At 50.5% G+C, this 25,210-nt stretch overlaps 1 protein-coding gene across 6 annotated transcripts in view; it reads left to right on the top strand.

The window, feature by feature from the left end:
* NAV1 (neuron navigator 1) overlaps positions 1-25,210 on the top strand; it is a 324,330-nt gene that overhangs the window by 104,183 nt on the left and 194,937 nt on the right. For all 6 annotated transcript variants that reach the window (XM_049858267.1, XM_049858270.1, XM_049858271.1 and 3 more), the window contains exons 2-3: positions 763-1,516; positions 6,634-6,737. In XM_049858267.1, the coding sequence (XP_049714224.1) occupies positions 795-1,516; positions 6,634-6,737 (826 nt within the window). In that variant the 5' untranslated portion in view covers positions 763-794. The remainder of the gene's footprint in view (positions 1-762; positions 1,517-6,633; positions 6,738-25,210) is intronic.

The following is a 25,210-nucleotide window of genomic DNA, read 5'->3' on the forward strand; positions in this document are numbered from 1 at the left end:
GGTCGACATGAGTCGGAATGGGTCGTCGACATGAGTCGGAATCTACTCAATGGCAACAGGTGAGGGGTGTGAGGGAGGTGACAATGGGGGGTGGGGAGACAGGAGTCAGGTAAAATGGCCAGTGGAGGGGAGATGAGGATTAAGGGAGTTTATTTACTGTGTGTGTGCTCCGGCATTCTGGAGTCAGGGAACAATGAAAGAGGGAGGGGCCTGCAGGAAGGAGAGTCTATCACCCATAAAGGGACAGGAAAGGAATCAAGGAAAGTTACACTACCCTGTTGTACCTAATCCAACCCATTGCTGTCGAGTTCTGACTCATAGTGACCCTGTAGGACAGAGTAGAGCTGCCCCATAGAGTTTCCGAGGAGTGGCTAGTGGATTCAAACTGCCGACCTTGTAGCATGCCGCAGCTCTTAACCACTGTGCCACCAGGGCTCCCCCCATTGTACAGAGCATTGCATTTTACACAGCACGCTCACCTATGTGCTTGCATCTGAGCCTCACAACGGGCTTTCAGAGCAAAGAGGTAAAGGGATGTGCCCAGAGTTGGGCAGGCAGCCAGTGACCACGTCGGGTTGTAAACCCAGGAGTCCCGATGCCCAGCCTGTGCTCATGTCTCCCCACGTCATCTTTATATGCCCAGGGACAGGAGCTTGGGCACTGATTCATGTAAAGGGCTTCATGTAAACGGCTGCTGGTAGTAAAGGACAAGCCACAGGCTAGCCATGCCTAATGGTTTTCTTCTCTCCTCTCTCTCTGCAGGACAGTAATCCTTGTCTTTGGCCTTGCTGACCATGAATGGGATGGCCAATGTGAACTCTGCCAGCCGCCCCCACTATGCCTCCTCCATCCCTGTGCCCCGAGCTTCTTCCCAGACCAGGATTCATACACCGGGCGCTTCTCCCCAGCTGCGGCCGCGCCAGGCTGGCCTGGCCCTCAGCCCCCAGCGAGCGGCCTCCCCAAGACTGGGCAAGGCAGCAGGCCCTTCCAGAAACTCCTCTCCTCGGGCCTCTCGGGGCAGAGGCTCCCCCAAGGCTGCTGGGGCAGTGAGGGAGTCAGCTGAGGGTGGTGAAGGCCTCTCTGGCTCCCCATGGAGCAGCCCCAGGGTAACCCCGAAAGCAGCCCTCCCCAGCTGGGCTGGGCCCAGAAGAGCTGGGGAGACACAGAGCAGCCAGGGCAAGAAGAAGAAGGCCCAGGAAGGGATTCCGATCTGCCAGGCCCGGGGCAGGAGCCCATCCCGCACAAGCTCTCATGGAGAAACCCAAATACCAGCAGCTCCTATAGGTCGAAAGCCTCCTAACTGCCCAGGAAAAGACCAAAAAGATGTAAACTTCAGAAGTTCTGGGATCCCCAGGCCCTTAGAGCATGATGAGGGGGCCGCTTCTGGGGCTTCTTCTCCAGTCAGCAGCCCAGTGCAGAGCAAACGGCCCTCCCCGGCCCCAGGGACCATTAGCTTCTCTTCCGTTCATCAGCAGAGTCAACCAGTCACAGCCACAGTGGCCCCCTTCCAGTACAGGTGAGCTGCGAGGAGCAGGCAGGGAGGGAGGAGGGGAGATTGGTGCTGGGACCCAGGGGCAAGCCAGAGAGGAGAGGGGCCTTGATGATGAGAAGCTGGGCAAAGGGCGCAAGTAGAGGAGACCAGGGTCCCAGGGTGGACAAGTTAGACAAGATGAGGCCTGCTAAGTTGGGGCTTTGGAGAGCTAAGATGGCATTGGGAACATAAAAGGGGAACCTGGGTCCAATCTCTGGGGACTCCACCACAAGCAGAGGCTCAAAAGGAGGGCACCCCCCAGAAATTTACTCAGCAACAGAAGCTTGGGCACAGATATGTTGAAGAGTTTCTTCTGCTGCTCTCTGAGAAATGAGCACATTCTGGTATTGTGGATACTTATGTGCAGAGGGAGGAGGTAGGTCTGTCTGGCAGAACTCACCTGGGATGTTTGCCACCACAGTGAGTTAGGCTAATGCTTGGGCACCGCAGTTCATAGTACAGTTCACGTGAGCAAAACATTAAATGTTCCTCTTAGGCGCTCCCGTAATGATACAGTAACACATGCTACACATGCTCTCTCTCCCTCTCCCTCTCTTTGTCCAGTTATCATATTTCTTTATGCATATTTGTATATGTGCCTGGCACAGCCAGGGCCATCATTAATGCTTCTTGAATGGATAGATAGATGTTGCCGCCCTGGACGGTGGTGGCGGGGCAGTATTCAGTACAACACAGTCAACAAGCCAGTCTCTCCAGCCTCCTTCAGAAATGGCAAATCAAGTGCTGCGAAAAACAAACACTTCAGTCAGCTAGGCTTTTTTAAAGAAAAATGTAACTCGTTATTAAAATGACCACATTAAGTAAACTAAATTTCAATGACTAATTATTACCCGGCTAAGACATGCCCAAGTGCAAATTAAGCACCTTCCCGACTAAACTCTCCATGCTTTTTAGTTTTTGTTATGCTAACGCAGGAGGAGACTAGCACTCACATTTGCGTGTAGAAATGCTTTGCATTGCTCTCGGGACACTGGGGGTCTCTGAGGCCTCACAGTGGCCTGAGTAAGGAAAAAACAAAACACTAGGAGCTTTAACCTTTGCGAGAAGCAACAGCGTGACTTGGCCTCTGAAACATCTAACACTAACTTCTACTACAGTAACAGACATCTGGGGTCCCGGACAAGGAAGGTAATAGTCCCACTGTAGTCTACAGGAGCTAAGGCCTCATTTAGAGTGTTACATTCTGTTAGAAACACTATGTTTTAAAAGGACAATGACACACAAAAACACATTTAGAGAAGGGCTGACAGGTTGATGAGGGATCCAGAAAAGGTGTTGTAAGAATGATTAAAGGAACTGAACAAGTTTGTTTTGGAAGAGGAAGGCTTGGGGAGGATCTGAGAACAGTTTTCAAATATTTGAAGGGCTGTCATGTTGTAAGATGAATTAGATTTACTTGGTGCAGCTCCAGAGAACTGAGTCAGCATCATGGTGGTTAGAAGCTAGTTTGAGACAGATTTGAGGCTCAACAGGAAGAACTTTCCAACAACTAAAGAGGTTTACAAATTGAATGTAAGGTCGTGAGCTCCCCGTTACTGGAAGAATTCTAGCTGACTCCATGACCAAAGCAAGCTCTTGCCTGGGTCATCCCAGGCTCTCAAAGCATGTGTTCAGCGTGACTGTACTGCCCATAAAGTGTGCCCGTGCCCCTTTTCCTGAAGGGCAGCTCACTTCTGTCCCTTGTGACCTTCTTCACTTAGATTCTGAGGCTGATGAGAGAACTCAAGGAAGCAGAAATATAGGGCAGGCCTTCCTCTGAATGGCCTTTTTCCTCTTAGTAAAATGCTTCCCTGATGACTCTGACTTTCTTCTCCTACCTGATTTCCTTCATTTTGAATTCATTCTTTGGGTAAAAGTGTTTCGGCATCAAACTGTTTAAGCTTTTCCGTTATCCACCCTACAAGTCCCCTGGCATATTTAGAACCTGATATTTTTCCAAAGAGGTCAGAGCTTTTTCCTCTGAACATCTCAGCGTAATGTCTCCTTAATTCAACAAATACTTCTTGCATGTTTGCATTTTAAGCAGAAATGGGAATGTGTCCCACCGTCTCATTGGGGATTTTCTTTACCCCACCTCCTAGGCCCTGCCCTTTTCAGGCTTTGGATTAGGGTTGCAGGTAGGGTCATGGCTTAGACAAGGGTAAGTTAGGACTAAAGACACTGTGAGACCAGACGTTGCAGGGAGACGGGTGGGAGCCCAGCACCCCCAACCAGGCCTGGAGCTGCTGCCATAGGCAGCTCTGCCTAGGGCCAAGCTGGGCCACCCTGTCAAGCCTCCTAGCCAAGGAGGTGCCATCTGCTGCCTAGAAGCCATAGACATCCCATTTTCCTGGAAGTCTGCCCCCTCCCTGGTACCTTGGCCTCTGCAAAGGCTCAGTGGAACAGAAGCAGAGATTGCCATGTTCTCTCCCGCCTCCAGCCTGCTGGGGCCTGACCTGCTCCTCCAGAGAGTGCATCTGCCAGCCATCCCCACCCCCCATCTCTTTTCAAGGGTCTGGATATGGTCCTGCCCAGTGAAGCTCAGCTTCCACCTCTCCTCTGAGCCATCCACCACTCCTTCTGGGTACCCCTGCGTACTGCACCCAAAAAGGCCCACATGCCCCTCGGTCTGCTCTCCAAGCCTCTGGTCTCACCCATCATTTCCCTCAGATCCTCAGCCTCATTTTCTGTGCTTTCCTGGAAAAGGGCTACCGCAGCTTCTCCATGGCTGTACCTGCTATTTTCTAAGTGCCATGTGTTTTCTTTCCTTGGCAGTTCTGTCCTTCCCTCCTTGAGCAGACCTTTAGTAGGACTTCAGTGAGGGGGTAGGGTTAATGGTGTCGGCATTGTGGGGTTATTGGTGCCACCGCCATGGTTTTCTTCTATCTGCTTCAACCTCTCTCTGACTTCCAGCACAGGCAGTATGTCCCTGATGGCTGGGAGGCGATGGGAAACATGTGGTCTGGCTGTGTTTAGGGAGGTGGGCGTCCTGGCCGACCCACCTTGTTTGTGAAGTCTTCTGCTGGAGGAGGGTATGAATAAACACGCAGAGCAGACCGAGGCTAGAGAGTTAAAGACTGCCTTCTCGATGTTCCTAGGGTTGGAGTTCCCGTATGGCTGACACAACTAGGCCACCCCCCCCCCTCCGTGCATCATAATAATGGCAGCAACAGTCACGACAGCAAACTGCTTTTACTTCTAAGCGATAGGCTACTAACCAAGAGGTTGGCAGTTCAAATGCACCCAGCCGCTCCCTGGGGAAAAGAGCTGGCGATCTGCTCCCGTAAATATGAAAACCAGTTACCGTCGAGTTGATTCCAACTTATTGTGACCCTATAGGACAGAGTAAAACTGCCCTATAGGGTTTCCAAGGCTGTAATCTTTACGGAAACAGGCTGCCACATCTTTCTCCTGCAGAGCGGCTGGCGGGTTCTCACCACCAACCTTTCGGTTAGCAGCCGAGCACTCAGCCACTGAGCAGGGCTCCTTAGTCCCATGAAGATTACAGCCTAGAAATCCCTATGGGGCAGTTCTGCATGTCACATGGGGTCGCTATGGGTCAACAACTGACTCCACAGCACCTAACAGCAACAACACTACTTCTAATACTGGTCACTGTGCGCCTGCTGTGCTGAGCTCCTTACGTGTGTTACCTTACCCGAGAAACACTCGGTACACTCTACACAGAACCTCCCTTCTCCCGGGAGAGTGTCCTACTACCTTCTCACTAAATATGCTGCATCTTACTTCAAAACTCCAAGCCCACACTCATTGCTTTCAAGAAGCCCCAGCTCCAGTTGTTGTTTGTCCCCTTGGTACTTATGTACGTGGGCATCTAATTGACTGTAGTACATGGTGAGTGCCCCCATCCCGTGAGCTCTCCGCAGGAGAATGTTCCCACTGTCCCTGAGCACACTCCACCCCACCCATCCCCAGCACCCAGCCGAGGGGTCCACAGACACTCAGGGGCTCAACCCTGCCTCAGTGGCTTAGAAAGAGCTGTGCAGTCACAGCAAACAGGTCACACAGCCCTAGACTGTCAGACTGACCTGGCTCTGGAGGTCATCTATTCCACCTCCCGATGCAAGTGAGGCCAAGAGAGGGAAAGAGGTTTGCTCTGAGTTACATGGGGAGTTAGTGGCAGAGCTGAGCCCAAAGTCTCAACCATCTGGGTGTTTAGAAAAACGAAAGCTAGAGAGAGAGAAAGAAATCTTGGTGGCACAGGAGCCTCACAGGATCCTCTGGCCCTGCCCACCCCTCCCCAGGACCAGCCCATCAGACTCCCCTCCAGCCTGCACAGCCTCCCCCTCCCCCTTCAGCCAAGCTGCCAAAGGGTCCATTTAGCTGGAGACAGCAGGCGCAGGCGGACGGGTGGGCGGGCCAGCTCCAAGAGCCCAGGGTGATTGCCTATAATAAAAGCTCCCACGGCCTTTGTTCCTAAGACCAATTGCATGGTTGGGGCTGTGCTCAGAGGTTTGTGTGCAGTTGGGAGCTGGTGCCCAGAGACCTCACCCTTCCTTCCTGCTGCCACAACTGGCCCAGCAGGGACTTATCCCTCCAGGAGTCACTGTGACGCCAGATGAGCTCACCTTTTCACCCTCTCTGACCTCCTAGCTGCCTGAACTGTGGGAATGCCCAAGGAGGCCAGTATGACCCCTGTGCAGCCAGGAATCATGATCTCAGCTGCCCAGGAACCTCTTCTCTGTGTGTAGGCACACGGCTGGACATACATGCACATCCTGAGGCCAGGGGTCATGGCAGGACAAAGGCCCAAGGGTCTGGAGTCACTGAGGGATCCTTCTGCCCTCTGTGGATGATCCCTCTTTGGGTGATGCATTGTTCCTAGGGATGAGAAGAACGCCAAGGAGTGACAGGCATCAGGCCTCCCGGTACCCTCGGGAGCTCCCAGCCTGGTCCAACTTTCCATAGCAGCCCTGCCGCCCACTGGAGTGCTTACACTCATCAGGAAGGGCCCAGCCAGAGAGGTGCAGGGCAGAAGCAGAGAGAATACCCAAGCTCACAGAGGGTTTTTAGTCTCATGGAGAGGCGTTGAGGCCAAGATAACCTCAACCATGAGTGACCACCCCTTCTCTCTTCCACAGGCTGCAGGCAGACCAGGAGCCTGGCCCTTTTCCCCAGAGCAGCTGGGCCCTCGATGGCTCCTCCAGCCCCACTGGTGGAATTGAGGAGAGCTTCTCCTGCATGGGTAAGTGCTTTGGGGGGAAGACATGCTCCTGGGGTTGGAGAACTGGGACTCTCCTCACTGCCCACATGGCCTCAGCCGAATGGGTCCAGCTCTTGACAATGAAACATCAACCTGTGAATTGCACGTTGAGTTTTTGCCATGCTTAACTCAACCCAAGGCTGGTTTGCCCAGTTCAGCAGCAATTTAGGATCAGGATAGGAAAAAGGCAAGTGGGTGCCGGGTTTATCAGGCTGCAGTAGTTACTGAGGTCCTGACAGGGAGGTCGCATGCTAGGAAAGTGAGAGCCAAGAGCCAGGTTCCAAGCAAAGCTATGGTCATAATGCCAGGACCTGGGAACCACGGAGGCAGCCCAGAGCCATCTGGGTAACTCTGCCTGGTGACAGCTTCCTCTCCCAGGGCACCTTCAACAGGCCACTCTCATGGGCGTCAGCTTCCCTGTGGCAGCCTGTAGTTGTGACATAGCACCTGGTGTGCTTAATGCTGTTAACTGAACCTCAGAAACCAGAATGTGAGATTGACCAAAAGACCTCTGAAACGAATACAGTAATATTCCTTAAGGGCAGAGACATTATCTTGTTCCCAGGTGTACCCTCAGCCCAGTCCATTACAGGTGCTCAGCTGGTATCTCTGAATGAATGAATGCGTGAGTGAGGGCCTGTATACCGTAGTTCAGGTCCTAAGTGGATCACATCCTAAACCCTCAGCAGGGTTTAGGGATGTATGTTGACTTTCTTGCAACATCAAAAAAAAAATCTAGAGGGTAGCTGTGATCCACACCAGAGATACGAGATACTCCACACTTCAGAGAACGAGCTCTGCCCTGTGGGAATAAAGGACACTTGCCCCAAGAAAGTCACCAAACTTGCTTTTGGCAAACCTGAGACTCTCCAAAGAGTTTGTCTGCGGCTGGGGCTTAGAATGCAGCCCAGTGCTGATGTCGCTTTGACGCTGATGGTGTGCCATTCCTGCCTATTGCCTGCTAGACAGGTGGTCTGTGTCCCCCTCCACCTGCGAGCTGGGCCCTGGTGAGCCCTCTCAGGGCCTGGTCTGCAGTCATGATCTTAGAGCCACCTTGACCCTGCAAACTGTGCAGCAACCCTTGCTTGTCCATGGAAGCCTTGGTGGGGGCATGGGGTGGGGACTGGGTATTTTAACAAGCCATCTCCTCCCACAGTAAGTATACACGCGGGGAACCAGGGCATGGCAGGAGACAAAAGAAAACCAAACTTTACTGGCACTGAAAACCCATCAAAATTAGAATGTGGTAACCAGGAAACTATGTGGGGCTCTATTTTTACATTTGCAGTTTTGTTGGCGTAATGGCTTCCTTATGTGTCCGCCACATTGTTTGAGCCTAATGATCTCCACCTAACCCGCACTCGTTCATAATTGTTATCCAATGGGTTGGTGAAAGAACTTTCACTTTTCACCTGTGCTGCAGACTGGCTTTAGAGGAATCCCTCAGACATGTCAGCTGGAAGACCACCCTCACCAGCTCCATCTGAAAATGTCTGCAGATCACAGGTTGGGTTACCCTGTGGGGCACAGCGCCAGGGATCCTCTGGAGGTGGGTTTTGCATAGGGAAGCCAGGAATGCTAGCTTCCTCCAAGGCTCCTGGGGAAGAGGAGCAAGGTTCACAGTGCTGCCTCTGCTCTTGTACTAGCTTGTTGTCATGGTGATCCGTCTTTGCCAACCTCAACACCCAGCTCTTTGATGGGTGGGTGGGTGGGCCAAACGGGGAGAGAGATCTGGGATTTGCTTGTGTTTTGTGGGGGAGCCCTCACTCTTCTGAGCTTGAAGAAAACAGAGAAGAGAGGAGACAACTGAAGGATCCCATTTTATGTCCTTCTCCCTCACCTCCCCGAACTTCACCACTCAGGGCATGACATGACTCATTCATTCATTCATTCTTTCTTTCATTCAGTAAGCCATCAGTGGATGTTTACCTGGTGCCAAAAACCATGCTTGACACTGGAGTAAAAGATGACCAAGACTTTGTCCTCCCTTCAAGGAGTGCGTAGCCTGTGTACTCCCTCCAGGGAGCCTTGCCTGCAGAATTTGTTGGTATCCCGGTAACCTACCCTTATAGGAGTTGATGAGGCAGTCCAGCCAGCCTGCCTCCCTCACCAGGCCCCACAGCATGGAGAGGTCACTGGGTTTGAAGTCCCCACTTTGTCAAAGAATGGGTGCCTTGGAGAGTACCATACCATATATTTCTTTTATATCATTCACAGCACCCAGCACAGTTGCTTCACGGTTATTGGTCACATTATTTCCATATTGGTTTAGAGATGACGGGAGACAGGTCTGCTTTTTTGAAGCTCAAACACCCTCTCTTCCTATCTGTAGGCTCATCTTGTTCCCACCACCTAGCACAGTGGTTTGGCGAATGAATGAATTGAGTGAGTGAGCAAATGAGCGAGGAATCCAAAGTAAGTGGCTGTGGAACTCATCTATCCTCTGCGAGCCTGTTTCTTGCCCTGCTGGCTAAGGAGGACCAACCAGGCTTTTTCTGCTTTCTTCCCGACTTGGGCCTCTCTGGCACCCAGGCTCACCACATCTGGGAAGGCAGGGTCCTTGAGGGGAGCAGAATGTTGAAGAACTTTCTCAGCCTTGCACTCCTTTCTTCCGTATTCTCTCTGGGAACAGAGTCCCAGTAAGGCTGACTGGTGTCTGTACCATGATGACTTGCCACCAAGCAGGAGTTTTGGGGATGGTCTTCATGTGTCCCAAAGGCCACCCGCAACCAGCTTCTCCTGCTGCCTCTGCCCTGCAGCAAGTGCGAAGTGCCCAAGCCCATGGGTGTTTGGACACGTGCCCTGGCCCTCTGCTAGCCTACATGGCTCTGCTGGTTAGGGCCCAGGGCTGGTCCCCTCTGCTCACATACCCCTTGGTGGATGTCAGCACAAAGCAGCACACAGGCTGCCATCAGATCTTAATTTGGAAAGCCCAGGGCAGCCAGGGCTGACGTTAGCTTGTGCCCACATGTGTGAGGCCGTGTGCAGGAGGACTGGAAAGGTTGCCCCGAGGTTTATACAGATTCCTTAATTACTTCCACTTTGTGGCATGTTTGAGTGAGCACTAAGTGGACGCATAATGAAGGGATCTTGTCTCATCATAACATGTGTCACTGGGGAGCAAGCCAGAGCCTCCTCCCTGCCTTGTTTCTCTTGCAGGAGGGTGGATATATATATCATGTGGGAGGGACCCTGCCGAGTTTGGCCTCACGCTGGGGTGGTTTTGCTTTTCTTCGCCTTTCTTTTCCCTTGTTGTGTTGACTCCATCTTTAACTACATTCAAGTTTTTGTTTTTTTGTTTTTTATGTCTTGTAGATTTGGGAGCAGGGATAAAGTCTCCATTCCGAGAAAGCTTGCAAGCCTGGTCTGCCCTCAGCTAGGGCGGGAGGGAGGTGTGGTAACCATACTCTCTGGGAGAGTGTTTGTTCTGGGCCCTTCGGTAAGCTCTAGTGCTCCCTGTGTGGTGCAAAATGTTAATCTCTGGACGACTAGGCCAAAGGTTGGTGGTTAGGACCCTGTGTTAGTCATCTAGTGCTGCCATAACAGAAATACCACAAGTGGATGGCTTTAACAAAGAGAAATTTATTCTCTCACAGTCTAGTAGGTTACCAGTCTAAAAGCAAGGCGTCAGCTCCAGGGGAAGCCTTTCTCTCTCTGTCAGCTCTGGAAGAAGGTCCTTGTCCTCAAACCTCCCCTGGTCGAGGAGCTTCTCAGGCACAGGGACCCTGGGTCCAAAGGACGCACTCTGCTCCTGGTGCTGCTTTCTTGGTGGTATGAAGTCCCCAACTCTCTGCTTGCTTCCCTTTTATCTCTTGAGAGATAAAAGGTAGTGGAGGCTACACCCCAAGGAAACTCTCTTTTCTTGGATCAGGGAGGTGACCTGAGTAAGGGTGGTGTTATAATCCCACTCTAACCCTTGTTAACATAAAATTATAATCACAAAATGAAGGACAACCACAGAATACTGGGAATCATGGCCCAGCCAAATTGATACATATTTTGGGGGGACACAGTTCAATCCATTACAGACCCATCTAGAGGTACCTTAGAAGAGAGGACTGGCGATCTGCTACCGAAAAGTCACCGCCTTGAAAACCCTATGGAACAGTTCTACTCTGCACACATGGGGTTGCCATGAGTCAGAACTGACTCGACAGCAACTATCAACAGCAACAATAGGTAGGCTTCAGCCCAGGGGTGCAAGCCCACAATGCCCTTCTGGGAGCTTCAGGCCAAATCCAAGTATCCTAGGACTACAGATGATTTGGAGTCAAAGAATACAGGAAATCAAAGCTCTAATGAGCCGTATAGACCACACAGATCTGACCTCATCTTGAATTGGGGAGAGATGAGGCTCAGAGACAAGTGACTTGCTCAAGATTGTATGGTTAGTTGGCAGGAAAATTGAAACTAAGACCACGGCTTTCTGACTCCCCAAACACTAGAACAACCAAACAGTGATAATGACCACCATTTTTGGAGCACTTACTATGTGCAGAGCACAGTGCTGTGTGCTTTGCATAAAGTCTTTCATGTCTGCCTTACACAACTCTGTGAAGGTGGTATTAGTACTCTGTGTTGTAGACGAGGAAACTCAGGCTCTGGGAGGTCATATAAGATAACTTGTCTGAGGATATACACCTAGGGGGCTGCACCAGGATTTGAACCCAGGCTTGTCAAAAGGTCATGTTCTTCTCTTGTTCTTTCCCTGTCTTCCTGTCCCTTGCCAGTACTCACTGTGTTAATTGCATACTGGTCAGGCTCATCACTTCTGCCAAGTGGTGGGGAAGGAAACCTGCTGGCATCTCCCTTCACCTGGGCAGGCCCCAGGACATCACTGGCATCTCTGCCACTCCAAACCGGTGTCATTTCGTGCCGAGTTCACACCACCGTGTTCTCTGCCCTCTGGGGACTTCTGGGCTAAGATGAGCCTGATACCCCAGCCATCCGTGGAGAGAGGACATGCAGACTATTGACTAGAAAACACAGAACAAGGTCAGGGACAGATGGTATTAGCTCTATTTTCAGGGCTCCAGTAGGGTCAGTGCCCTGTGGGGCAAAGGGGGGCTTGGGAGAGTTCAGGGGTCCCGGGGAGCCTTGTTTCGGTAAACAGAGTAACCATCCAGGACCAAATAGACGTCCAGGAGCTGGGGTGGGAGGAGATTATAATACTCATAGCAGCAGCTGATTCTTACTGATGGTTTTTTCTGAACCAGGCATTGTCATTTTTGTTGATGTGTGCCATCGAGTTGATTCCAACTCATAGCAACCCTATAGGACAGAGCAGAACTGCCCTATAGGGTTTCCTAGGCTATAAATCTTTATGGGAGCAGATCACCGGTCTTTTCTTTTGCAGAACCACTGGTAGATTCAAACTGCTGACCTTTTGCGACCAGGGCTCCTGGCATTGTCATAAACACCTTTAATCCTTCTAACAACCATACAAGGGTTAACACCTAACTCCCTAGCTTTTTCATCACAACTTTGTCACTTGCTAGCTGTGCAGCCTTGGGCAAGTTACTTAATCTCTCTGTGTCTCTGTTTTCTTGGTTGTAAAATTGGGGGTGATAATAGTAACTTCCTCATAGAGTTTTGTGAGGATTCAGTACACCAATACAGGTAAAACGCTTAGAAGAGAATTCGACAGATATTAACTGCTTAATACCTGTTTGGCGTTATTTGTTATTGAGGGGAGGATATTATCTTAGCCTCCCCCCACCCCCATGCTTTACAAATGAGGAAACTGGTGCAAAGGGGTTGAGTGACTTGTCCACGGCGGTCCAGCCAGGATTTGAACCAGGCAGCAGGTCTCTAGAGCCCACGCTCTTAGCGCTGCCCTCACTGGAGGTGACGATGCCTCAGGGAGGCCGGGAGGGGCAGTGGGCTGATGAGCACGCAGAGCCTGGCTCTGGGAGGGGCTGTGAAGCAAAAGGCCAGAGAAGTGAGGTCATCCGAGGTACCCTGCTGGGGGGTCTGCAATAGAAACTAGAGGGGCCTGGATTAGATTTCTTGGGAGGAAGGAAGGGGGTGGGAGGAGACTGAGTGACTTCTCCTCATGACACTGTTTGGCTGGGATTGGGAGTGATTTGCCTCCAGGCAGTGAAAGGGACCCAGTGGGAGCCATTTAATGGAGTGTCAAAAATAGCAGAGGCTGGGCAGCCTGGAGCGCCCTCCCCCGCTACCACCCTGGCCCAGACCTTCCCCAGACTGCTCGCACTCTACAAGGCATATGAGTTGCTCTGCGTGGTATTTGCAATTGCATGTGCTCAAAATAAAACAATACATAGGCTTAGCAAGGTCTAGCTTCCCTGTGTCCTGCTTCCTGCAGAGAAAACCAGGGCCTTTGCATTGCCCAACTCCAGAGGGCATTCATATCCATTCGCCAAATATTTATGAAATGCTTACTCTATGCCAGGCCACCACCTCTGTGGCGACTCGCATGTTGTTATGGCGCCAGAAGCTATGCCACTAGGATCTCAAATACCAGCAGCACCCATGGTGGACAGGTTTCAGTGGAGCTTCTAGACTACAACAGACTAGGAAGAAAGGCCTGGTAGTCTACTTCCAAAAGTTGTTGTTGTTGTGAGGTGCCGTGGAGTCAGTTTGGACTCATAGCGACCCTGTGCACAACAGAACAAAATACTGCCTGGTGCTATGCCGTCTTCACAGTTGTTGCTGTGCTTGAGCTCATTGTTGCAGCCATTCTGTCAATCCATCTCGTTGAGGGTCTTCCTCTTTTTCACTGACCCTCTACTTTATCTACCATGATGTCCTTCTCCAGGGACTGATCCCTCCTGATAACATGTCCAAAGTATGTGAGATGTAGTCTCGCCACCCTTGCTTCTGGTTGTACTTCCAAGCAGATTTGTTTGCCCTTTTGGCAGCCCATGGTATATTCAGTATTCTTCACCAACATCACAATTCGAAGGCATCAGCTCTTCCTCGGTCTTTCTCGTTCACTGTCCAGCTTTCGCACGCATATGAAGCGACTGAAAACACCATGGCTTGGGTCAGACATACCTTAGTCCTCAAGGTGACATCTCTGCTTTTGAATACTTTAAAGAGGTCTTTGGCAGTAGATTTGCACAATGCAAGGCATCCTTTGATTTCTCGACTGCTGCTTCCGTGGGTGTTGATGGTGAATCCACGTAAAATGAGATGCTTGAATAACCTCAATCTTTTCTCCGTTTATCATGATGTTGCTTAATGGTCCAGTTATGAGGATTTTTGTTTTCTTTATGTTAATGTGTAATCCATACTGAAGGCTATGGTCTTTTATCTTCATCAGTAAGTGCTTCAAGTTCTTTTCACTTTCAGCGAACAAGATTGTGTCACCTGGATAACGCAAAAATTCACCAACAAAAACCCTATATCGTTGGATATAGTGCTGGAAGACAAGCCCTCTAGGTTAGAAGTCACTACACAGTAGTGGCAACAATGAACTCAAACATACATGGTCATGAAGATGGTTCAGGACCAGGCAGTGTTTTGCTCTGTTATCGATGGGGTCGCCATGGGTCAGAGCTGACTCCATGGCAGCTAACAGCAATGTGCCAGGTACTGTTTTAGGGGCTTGGGGCATATCAGCAGACAAAGCAGGCAAAGGCCCTGCCCTTGTGGGGCTTGTGTTGCATTCTGGAGCTGTGTGGTTGTACACGATCTACATGGTCACTGTCTTAATTATCTAGTGCTGCTATAACCAAAATACCACAAATGGATAGCTTTAAGGAACAGAAATTTATTTTCTCACAATTCAGGAGGCTAGAAATATGAATTCAGGGTGCCGCTCTAGAGGAAGGCTTTCTCTCTCTGTTGGCTCTGGGGGAAAATCCTTGTCTCTGCAGCTTCTGTTTCCTGGTTCCTTGGAGATCTCCATATGCCTTGGCATCCCTCTTCCCCACTAGGCTTGCTGAATCTGCTCCTTTTATATCTTGTAAGAGACTGACTCAAGACACACCCTACACTAATCCTGCTCATTAACATAACAAAGACAGCTCATTCCCAAAAGGAATTATAACCACAGGCTTAGAGGTTAAGGTTTACAACACATATTTTTTGGGAACACAAGCCAATCCATAACAGCTACTCTGGAGAAACCTCAGCCCTGGGATCTGTCTTCCACCCCAAAGGGCATGGTAGAGATCTGGCCTCGTGATACCCTCAGGATTGCAAGCAACAGCAGTCTGTGGGCCACCCTCCTTCACCCTGAGTCTTCAGTGCTGGGAGAGATGAGGTGGAGGAGGGAGGTGATAAACTGCCCACCTGGGTTTCTTGGGCGATTGTCCCCCCTACCACATAATTACCTGTCTGTCCTGGACCCAGCTTCCTCCTAGCAGGCTTTTGGGTATGAAAACTCCAACCTGAGATAATCTGTTTCAGCTCACATTTCTAAGAAATCTCGGCCCCTTCTTTAGTTCTCTGGGTGCACATAGGCCATGGAAAGGCCCTGAGGATAAGGATACATACAAGGAGGAGGCCTTGGTAACAGGAACCTCTCCAGATCGGACTACCCTATTCATCATCTGGGGTAGTTTTCCAGGGAGCCGTGGGGCAGCTAGAAGTTTCAGTGGCAGGAGGCAGGAGGTACCTAGACTATTTGCTGAACTTCTGCCACTGGCCTCCCTACTCCTGTGGCCAATCCAGGGAAGCCTCATCTCAAGTGCGGCCCTGAAGACCAGGTTCCCAGGTCTTCGCCCTATTCCCTGGGCAAAGGTTGGCCAAAAACCATAAAGCCAAACTAGTTGCTATCGAGTCGATTCCAACTCATAGCAGCCCCATGTGTGCAGTGTAGAACTGCTCCTTAGGGTTCTCAATGGGAGCCCTGATGGCGCAGTGGTAAGCACTCGGCAGCTAACGGAAAGGTCGGTGGTTCGAACCCACCAAGCACTCTGTGGAAAGATGGGGCCGTCTGCTTCGGTAATGATTATAACCCTGGAAGCCTTATGGGGCAATTCTACTCTGCCCTATGGGTTCACCATAAGTCCGATTAGACTTGACAGCAGGGTTTGGTTTAGTTTTTGGTGACCTTCTGAAAGCAGATCGCCAGTCCTTTCTTCCAAGGTGCCATTAGGTGGGTTTGAACTACCAACCTTTTGGTTCGTGGCGGAGTGCTTAACCCATTGCGCTATCTAGCGACTCCAAAGTTTGGCCAGCCCTCCTCAAAACTTTTGAAATAGGGTCTTCCCTCGTCCCCAGTCTTGGGAAGGTCCAGAGCAGGTGGACATCCTGCACCAGGCCTCACCTCAAAAAGTGCTGTCTCCAAAGCCAGTCGCCTTCAAGGCTGTGGTCCCTCCCTCCAGCACCGGGGAATGGACAGAAACTAGAGCACAGCAGCCCACACCCCCCACCCTTTACCCTGCCCCCGGTCCCGTGGTAAGAGGATTAGGGTCTGCCGCTGAGAAACCGGCCCCACGAGAAGGCTGCCCAGCAGGGCTGACACAGAAGGTGCTCTGGGGAGAGGCAGTTGAAGAGGTTAAGGTGACACAGACACAATACCCATGAAGATTAAGTGTCAAGAATTACCCCCGGTCACGATATTCCTTGTCCATCTGAGTCCTTTAAGAGGTGGAAGGAATCAAAAACTGGCCTTCCTGTGTGTGACTCCAGGGTGGTGGGAGTCCCGCGCATCAGAGGGAGCTGAAGATAATTAAAGGGGTTGGGACACAGGAAGGGTCAGCAAGTGTGGGGCCATCCATCCCAGAGTGGACGAAGCTTAGGAGGGAGGGGAACACAGAGAAACGCTTAGCTGTCTCTGCTCTCAAGAAAATCATTCTACCTCCACAGATGGCCAGAGAAGAGATGAGTGTGTTCTGCCTCATGGCACGATTGAGGCCAGGCAGGTAGGAGAATGTCCCAAGCAGGTGGAGAGCTTAGCCTTTTTGGCAGTGCAGGGTGAACAGCCCTGAGTTCACATAAAGATTGGCACAGTCCAGGGGCAGGAGCTGATCTAGTGAGCCCACTGCAACCTTCCTGCTGAAGAATTGGGCTTCCGTGGAGGCAGGAGGAAGCGCAGAGGTGGTAAGCTCCTCGTGATGACATCCAGTGGTGTGAAAGACTGTGTTCACATCAGGGCCTTGAAACTCCCACCCATCACACCAATGAATATTCTTAGCATTTGCAGAGAAGTTTTTATATGCCAAGTAATTGCCAGTGATTATTCTATTAAAATTCACTGAAATATGAATCCATGGCATTCCTCTGTTAAGTTTAATGCCTCATTTAAAAACCTAACAAAAACTACAATAAAACACAAGGTGCCAGCTGAGAAAATGAGTGCAGCCAGGAAATGGGAGCGTCATTCTCTCCAGGGTAGGAAGAAGGCCAGTTTCATTTAAATCGGGTGTTTCTGGCTGGGCTGGTTGAGGTTAAGGTGGGTAAAGGTTTCTCCTGACCCTTAAAGTTGTCTTTAACTTTTTGACCTTGAAGACCTCTTTAAGGATCTGATTAACATTACAAAATGTCTCCCCAGACAAATGGACAGACAATATTTGGCTTGTAATTTGATGGGAGGTTTTGTGGACCTGCTGGAATCCAACCTGTGAACACAGAGTAAGACGTTCTGCTCTGGGGTGTTGATGGCGCCACTGGGTTGGCAAGACAACCTCAGGTTTGGGCCTTGTGTTTTTCCTCATCAGGTTTTTGGGTTTACCTGGCCCACCATAGTGGGGCAGTAGAATTTATCACAAATGGGCCAGCTCTGCCCTAAGGCAGGACATTGAATAAGATTATTTTTGAGATCCTGCTTAGTATTGTGATTCACTGGCCTTAAAACAACCAGCTCTGCGTAGATAGTCAGGTTTGGCTCTAGGTTGGTCCACACCAAAGGATAGTACACACACAGCAGTGTGCATGTCTTCATCCAGCACGTGGACACGGCCACAGCTCACACTTCGCCCTCTTCTTGCCTGCCTGGAGGCCCCCCTCGCATGCCTGCAGTTGCCATGACAACAGATTGGGCCCGTCCTGATCTTAGAGGGATGTACCTGGGTAGGGTAGAGCTTGTCTGGGGTCCAGTGTGTAATGGACACCCCGATTGGTAGGTATGGGACAGTTGCCATGGCAACATATAAGCCAAGCACATATGGAAAACTTCTGGACTTCTTATCCGGGGCTCTTTATTAGCCTGAGGAGGAGGAGGATCTGATTTTAAGTGAGTACAGGTTCAAACAGAACACCTGATTAGGTCTGTTCCTCCTGCCTTTCCCTTCAGCCACTCTAGCTGTGAGCCCATGAGCAGAGGGGTGGTGACGCTCCACCCTGTCACCACTTCACTCCCACCTACGTTTTTACATGACCAGCTGAAGTGCACAGAATGTAGGCATTTGCCTAAGGCCACAGGACAGGTCAAGAAAAGAACCCAGGACGCTCAGACTTGAGAACTGTTGTTGTTGGTAGGTACTGTTGAGTTTATTTTCGACTCATAGTGACCCAATGTGACAGAGTAGAACTGCCCCATAGAGTTTTCTAGGCTGTAATCTTTCTAGGAACACATTGCCAGCTCTTTCTCCCAAGGAGCTGCTGGGTGGGTACAAACCACCAGCCTTTCAGTTAGCAGCCCAGAACTTAACTGTTGTACCACCAGGGAAGTCCTCTAGGGATCCTGGACTTGTTGGGACTTCCAGCTACACTGGAAGTAACCAGGAGCCCAGGGAGGAGGCTGTGGGGATGAGCTATGAAGGGACTGCCCAGAGGATTAACCCTCCACCCCATCCCCATTCCCAGGATTATGTGGGCAGACCCCAAGTACTGGGCACTTGGTTTACAGGGAGCTCTTCAGCAGCACAACAGGAGAGGTGGGACCCTTCTCCCATGCCCTGTACCTTCTCCAGGACCTGGCTTTCCTTTCTCTGTCAGGTCCTCAAAGTTTCCTGCTGGGGGGGTTTCCCTCGTCTTGGGATCACGTATGCAGCTGCATGGTAACAGCATGATGCTACGAGAAGACGTGGGTTCTTATTCCACCAGCAGCCTGCTGTGTGATCTTGGGGAAGTGTGTTTCTCTGTAAAATGGAGATAACGCATATGACATGTCTAAGAGGGTCCCTGGCAATAGTAAGTTCTTAGTAACTGTTAGATCCCCTGCCCTTAAGTTCAGCAAGCCCTTACTAGGTATCCTGTGCAGAAGGCCTTACAATTTAGCTGGAGAGGGAAGATATCTCCCTAGGATATAACTAGGCAGAATGTGACTACATGCTCCCCTGACTACAATCAGTGGGCAGGAAAGGTAAAAATCAGTGCGGCCCAGGGTAGTCAGGGAAGGCTTCCCAGAGAAGGTGGCCCTGAAGCTGGGCCTTGACAGGTGAACTGGACTTGAATTTGTATAAGAGAAGACATTCCAGGAGAAGGGCAAGGCAAAGCAAAGGTGAAAGGGTAGAATTAGGTTGGGAAAAGTGAGCAGGTAGGAGAGCATTGGAGGGCAAGGTTACCAGGCAGGTGAAGGTCTTGAGTGCTGGGTGGTGGTCAGCCAGATACCAGAAGGTAGAGAAAAATCCTTTCCTGGGAGGCTGTCCAGGCCACTGAGTCAGAGATCTGCTCTCCTGTGGGAGATTGTGGAGCTCTCGGCTTTCAAAGAAGGAAGGCCTAACACTTGGAGGTCCTGGGCCCCACTTCTCCAAAAGAAGAGGAGGAGGAACCCAGTGCTTTGCTGCGCACCTCCTGGGCCCCTGTAAGGACCAACGGGGTCACGAGGAGGAAGAGAGGTTCCATGCTGTAGCCTAAGGGTCAGGACACTTGGTAGAACAAGGAACAGCAGCCCAGCCCTCATTCTATCTCTCTAGCCCTGGACTTCCCAGTGCTGGGGCAGCTGAAAAAACCCATGGGTGAAGAAGGGGCCAGTCCTTGGGGCTCCAGCTCCTGCCCTCCTCTGCCAGATCTGATGTGGGCCTTCCCAGTTGTCCCTCAGCCACTGCTCCTACAACCTCTGGGAGCTACACAGCCCAGAGCACTCTGCCTCTGAAGGGGGGGACCTGTGGCCCTTCACAGCCTTGGGGAGCCCCAGCCTCCAGCTGGGGACACTGGGCTTCAGACTCTAGTCCTCTTCTTGGTGTGATTAGAGATGACTTGCTTGCCTTCTCAGGGCGTGGTATCTGCCCCTCCCCATTCACACAACGAGTAGGCTCATTCCTGCTCCATCCCGGCCCTGCTGGCTGCAGAGGCTCAAGAGAAGATGTGTCCCGCCAGCTGTGAGTTCCGAGGAATGAGGGTTGTAGCTTAGGACTTCTTGGCATTTCCACCCAGAAGCTCTCCCTAGACAGTGGGGCCAGAGGGCAGGCAGCCTGAAGCCCTAGCCCCTGCCTCCACTCCCAGCCTTCAGTTTGCTGAGCCTTATTTTCCTTAGCAGGACAGACAGCAAATCTCTCCTAAACCCACACACTTGACCTTGGGCTCCCCTAAAATCCCCAAGTCCTGAGCTCAGAGAACCTCTTGGAACCAGTGAGGCTGAACCAAGGCCCCCTGGAATCAACAGAAATGTCTCAACTACCAAAGCCTAGCAAAGCAAAGGTGGCAGTTGGCCTGGAGGCTGGGTAAGCAAGTAGATCGGTCTGGATGAGGCCCTGGAGATGCAAGCAAGCTGGAACATCCATGTTGAACCATTGTGTCCATTGTCCCTTTTTCTTCTGGGGGTAGGAGTGGAGGGTGGGGCTGAAGTTCTAGCTGGGGACTGCCACATGTGCCAGGGACTCTGGGCTGTGAGGAAACATTACCTACTCTTGCCCATGTCTCCCAAGGGTGTGGCAAAAGAGTCCCCATGTCCCTGAGCAGAGCAGAGCAGAGATGTGGGGACAGGAGAGGGTGTGAACCATGATAGGCCCCACAGCCCCACAGCTCATTCCCCCAAGGAGCAGGGAGAGATTAGGCTGGACTCCCTCTGGCCCAGAGCTGGGAGGGAAGAGGGAAGACTTTATTGGGACACCATCCCAGAAGCCTGGCTCCCATTCCAGCACACCAGCTGCACCATCTCTTGCCATGGGGTATTGAGAGGTCACTGCTGTTTACGATCCCCCACACATCTGTTCTGAGTCACGCATTCATTCATTTAATCAGTCGTCATTCAACAAATATTTTTGAGAGCCCACTATGTGCATAAAACTATGATGGGTTAGGGAGGAAAAGTTCATAATCCCTGACCCCTGGGAGAGCAAGTCTGATAAGAGGAGAGACAATTCTTGTCCTCAGGAAATGCCTAGTTGGATGACACCATAGTAAAACTCTTCAATAGACCAATCAAAGATGGATGCTTGGGAAACACAGATGAGCGAATAATGAATGATGGCTACAGATGTTAGGGAAGTGGTTGCAATAAACTGAGTGGGAAGAGTCAGGGAAGGACAAGTCAGGAGGTACCTTGTGATCCCAGGGAGGGCAGGGAGAATAAACCAAAAAAAAAAAAAACCCGTTGCCGTCGAGTCGATTCCAACTCATACTGACAGTATAGGACAGAGTAGAACTGCCCCCATAGAGTTTCCAGGGAGCACCTGGTGGATGAGAACTGCCAGCCTTTTGGTTAGCAGCTGTAGCACGTAACCACCATGTCACCAGGGTTTCCAGCAGGGAGAACAGAAGATTCTTAATCTTTTTCCAGAGCCGGCTCCTTCTGAAGTCTTTTTTTTTTTTTTTTTAATAATTTTTATTGTGCTTTAAGTGAAAGTTTACAAATCAAGTCAGTCTGTCACATATAAGCTTATATACACCTTACTCCATACTCCCGCTTACTCTCCCCCTAATGAGTCAGCCCGCTCCCTCCTTCCAGTCTCTCCTTTCGTGACCATTTTGCCAGTTTCTAACCCTCTCTACCCTCCTATCTCCCCTCCAGACAGGAGATGCCAACACAGTCTCAAGTGTCCACCTGATACAAGTAGCTCACTCTTTGTCAGCATCTCTCTCCAACCCATTGTCCAGTCCCTTCCATGTCTGATGATTTGTCTTCGGGAATGGTTCCTGTCCTGGGCTAACAGAAGGTTTGGGGACCATGACTGCCGGGATTCTTCTAGTCTCAGTCAGACCATTAAGTCTGGTCTTTTTATGAGAATTTGGGGTCTGCATCCCACTGTTCTCCTGCTCCCTCAGGAGTTCTCTGTTGTGCTCCTTGTCAGGGCAGTCATCGGTTGTGGCCGGGCACCATCTAGTTCTTCTGGTCTCAGGATGATGTAAGTCTCTAGTTCATGTGGCCCTTTCTGTCTCTTGGGCTCATAGTTATCGTGTGACCTTGGTGTTCTTCATTCTTCTTTGATCCAAGTGGGTTGAGACCAATTGATGCATCTTAGATGGCCGCTTGTTAGCATTTAAGACCCCAGACGCCACATTTCAAAGTGGGATGCAGAATGTTTTCATAATAGAATTATTTTGCTAATTGTGAAGTCTTTCTTATCTTGATTGATGGCAACTCCATTCTTACAGTTGTCCAGGCCAGACTCCTTGAGGATACTCTTATTTATTTATTTTAATAAATCAATTATTTATTTTTATTGTTGTAAAAATATGCACAACACAACATTTGCCAATTCAACATTTTTCAGGTGTACAGTTTAGGGGTATAAGTCATATTAATCCTATTGAGCAAACATCGCCCATAATCCTTGCCAAATTCTTGAGGATATTCTTGATTCCTCTTTTCCCACACACCCATGTCTGGTCTATCAGCAAATTCTGTTGGCTTCAGATTATATTCAGAGGCTGACCACTTCCCATTACCACCACAGTCACCACCCAGATCCAAGCTGCCACCATTTCTCCCCTGGATTACTTAACTGCTTCCTCCCATGATCCCAACCATCTGTTCTCCACACAGCAGACCCTTTCGAAAATGAAGTCAGGTCAGGTCACTCCTCTGCTCCAAACTGTCAATGGCTTCCATCTCACTCAGAGTAAAAGCCTAAAAAAAAAAAAAAAAAAAAGTCCTTACAGTGACCTAAAATCTCTCCATGCCCTGGGCTGCCCTACATCTCTGACCTTGTTGCCTGTCGCTCTTCCCTGCATCCATTCCTCTCCACCCGTGTCGATCCTCGCTGCTTCTCAAACATGCCAGGCACAGTCTCCCAGGTCTTTGCTCTGACCGTGCCCTCTCCCAGGGAAGCTTTTCCCACAGATACCCACGTAGAGTGCTCCCTCTCTCCCTTCCATCTTTACACACACGTCATCTTCTCAGGGAAACCTTCTTTGGCCACCATATCAAAAATTCAGCCCCTACCCTGGATATTTCACATTCTACTTCCTGCTTTATTTTTTCTCCTTAGTACTTTTCAAAGGAGCCCTGGTGGTATGATGGCTAAGCACTGGGCTGCTAACTGAAAGATTGGTGGTTCAAACCCACCCAAGTCGCTGCTCCACGGGAGAAAGACCTGGCAATCTGCTTTTATGAAGATTAAAGCCTTGGAAACCCTATGGGGCAGTTCTACTCTGTCACATGGGGTCAATATGAGTTGAAATTGACTTGATGCCGCCTAACAACAAAAATAGCAGCACTTTTTAGTAGCTTTTATCAAGTTTATTGTCTTATTAAACTTTTATCAAGTTTATTATCTGTCCCTCCCATTAGAAAAGTTCTGTAAGGACAAGGATTTTTTCTTCTTCTTTTTTTATTGTGCTTTAAGTGAAAGTTTACAATTCAAGTCAGTTTCTCATACAAAAACTTATACACACATTGTTATGTGACCCTCATTGCTCTCCTTACAATGTGACAGCACACTCTTCTTCACCCTGTATTACCCATGTCCATTCAACCAGCTCCTGTCCCCCTCCGCCTTCTCATCTCACCTCCAGACAGGAGCCGCCCACAGAGTCTCAAGTGTCTACTTGAGCTAAGAAGCACACTCCTCACCAGTATCATTTGATGTCTTATAGTCCAGTCTAATCTTTGTAAGGACAAGGATTTTTATCTGTTTTATTCTCTACCATTTCTCCCAGCACCTACTATACTTGGCATATAGAAGGCACTGAACAAGGGGAGCAATGAGGAGCTGGCTGTCTGGCTGCAGACAAGACTCTGCACACAGGCACCAGCTATTTCAGCAGCTGCTAGCCTGGGCTTGGGCACGTGGTGGGTGCTCAGGAAGTCACTGCAGATAGGTGCAATGACATGGGGAGAGGAGGACAGAAAGAAGTGAGAAGCAATGGCTGGTGGGCTCAACATGCTTAGGGAGGTGATGAAAAGACCTCATCAGAGGGGCCTGAGCTGGGAAAACTTAGAGCTGCTTGTCACTCAGTTGGGTTGGTGACAGTGCCGCCCCTGGCCCAGGGTGGGTGGGCTAGGTGTGCAGAGCCGTGTGACTAGGTTCCTGGTCCTTGCTCTCCAGATCCTGACTGTGGGCACAGAAATCAGGAAAATCCTTCCCTCTTCCTTTCTCTGCCCTTAGCCTGGGAGGGAGCCAAGTGTGGACTCACCTGCCTACTATCCTCTGGCTCAGGCCCCCCCTTGTCCCAATGTCATCTTTCAAGGTCAACAGAGTGGGTGTAGCCTAGCCCTCCTTCCCATGTCTTTTCTCTTCCACTGCCAACTCTGCTGTCCTAACCCAATCCAAACAGGCACAGCCCTCAGACCCCCCAGAGCCAGCCCAAATATTCGGCCACAGGGGCCTGAGAATGTAAAATCACACAGCATTCCTTTCCTTGGCTGTATGCCTATGTCTTCATTCCTCACATTGCTTTAAGTTATCAGCGAACAGATGCAGTCAAATCACTCACGCCTTCCCTGTCCTGGAAACTGCCAGTGCCTTGGGAGAGAGGAGAGAGAAGAGTCAGGTGAGAAGTCAGCCTTTGGGGAGCTAGGGTGGGGACTTTCATGATTCCAAACCAGTCCCTTTCCCCTCCTCTCCTTTAGAAATTGGCAGGATCCTGGCCCCTTAGACAGGTCACTGACATGTCCTCAGTGGATGGTTCACAGCCTGTGTGGGGGCGGGGGGGTGGCAGAGTGGGAGGGCTCAGGGCCAAGTTTGGGGATGGTGTGACAGGGCAGGTCCCTCTGTCTTTAGGAGTGGAGAAAACATTCTGCACATATTGGCTTTATCGACTGATGCTAGAATGGCTGTTGCCACGGCAGCAGAACACTCCCACTGCAGTAGAGGATGGTGGGAAATTCAGGGGATGTGAAAGGAATCAAAAAAGAGCCAGATAGTGAAAGAGGTTGCATTAGGCAGCTTTGGGAAAGTTCTAGATTGCCAAGATGACTATTAAAAGGAACTACCACATGGCCATGGCAAGACCCTTTAAAGGATGACAGGGGGAAGGAGCAGCGGTGGTATGGACCAGGGGAGCTCAGCACTAAGTTAACTCATGAGTCCAGTGGTCCATCTCACACTCTGACAAGTGGTGTTTCACGTGGGGGGTGGAGTGTGGGGCACGAGTTTTAGAAGGTGTGGAGGGGAGCTACTGCCCCTCTTCCTGACATCCGTCTCTTCTTGAAGCAAGCAGAACGTCAGGAGCTGTTTACTGAAGACAGGGAGAGGACTTGCAATTTGGGGAAT

The sequence above is a fragment of the Elephas maximus genome, chromosome 18 (assembly GCF_024166365.1).
Source record: "Elephas maximus indicus isolate mEleMax1 chromosome 18, mEleMax1 primary haplotype, whole genome shotgun sequence".
Lineage (NCBI taxonomy): Eukaryota > Metazoa > Chordata > Mammalia > Proboscidea > Elephantidae > Elephas > Elephas maximus.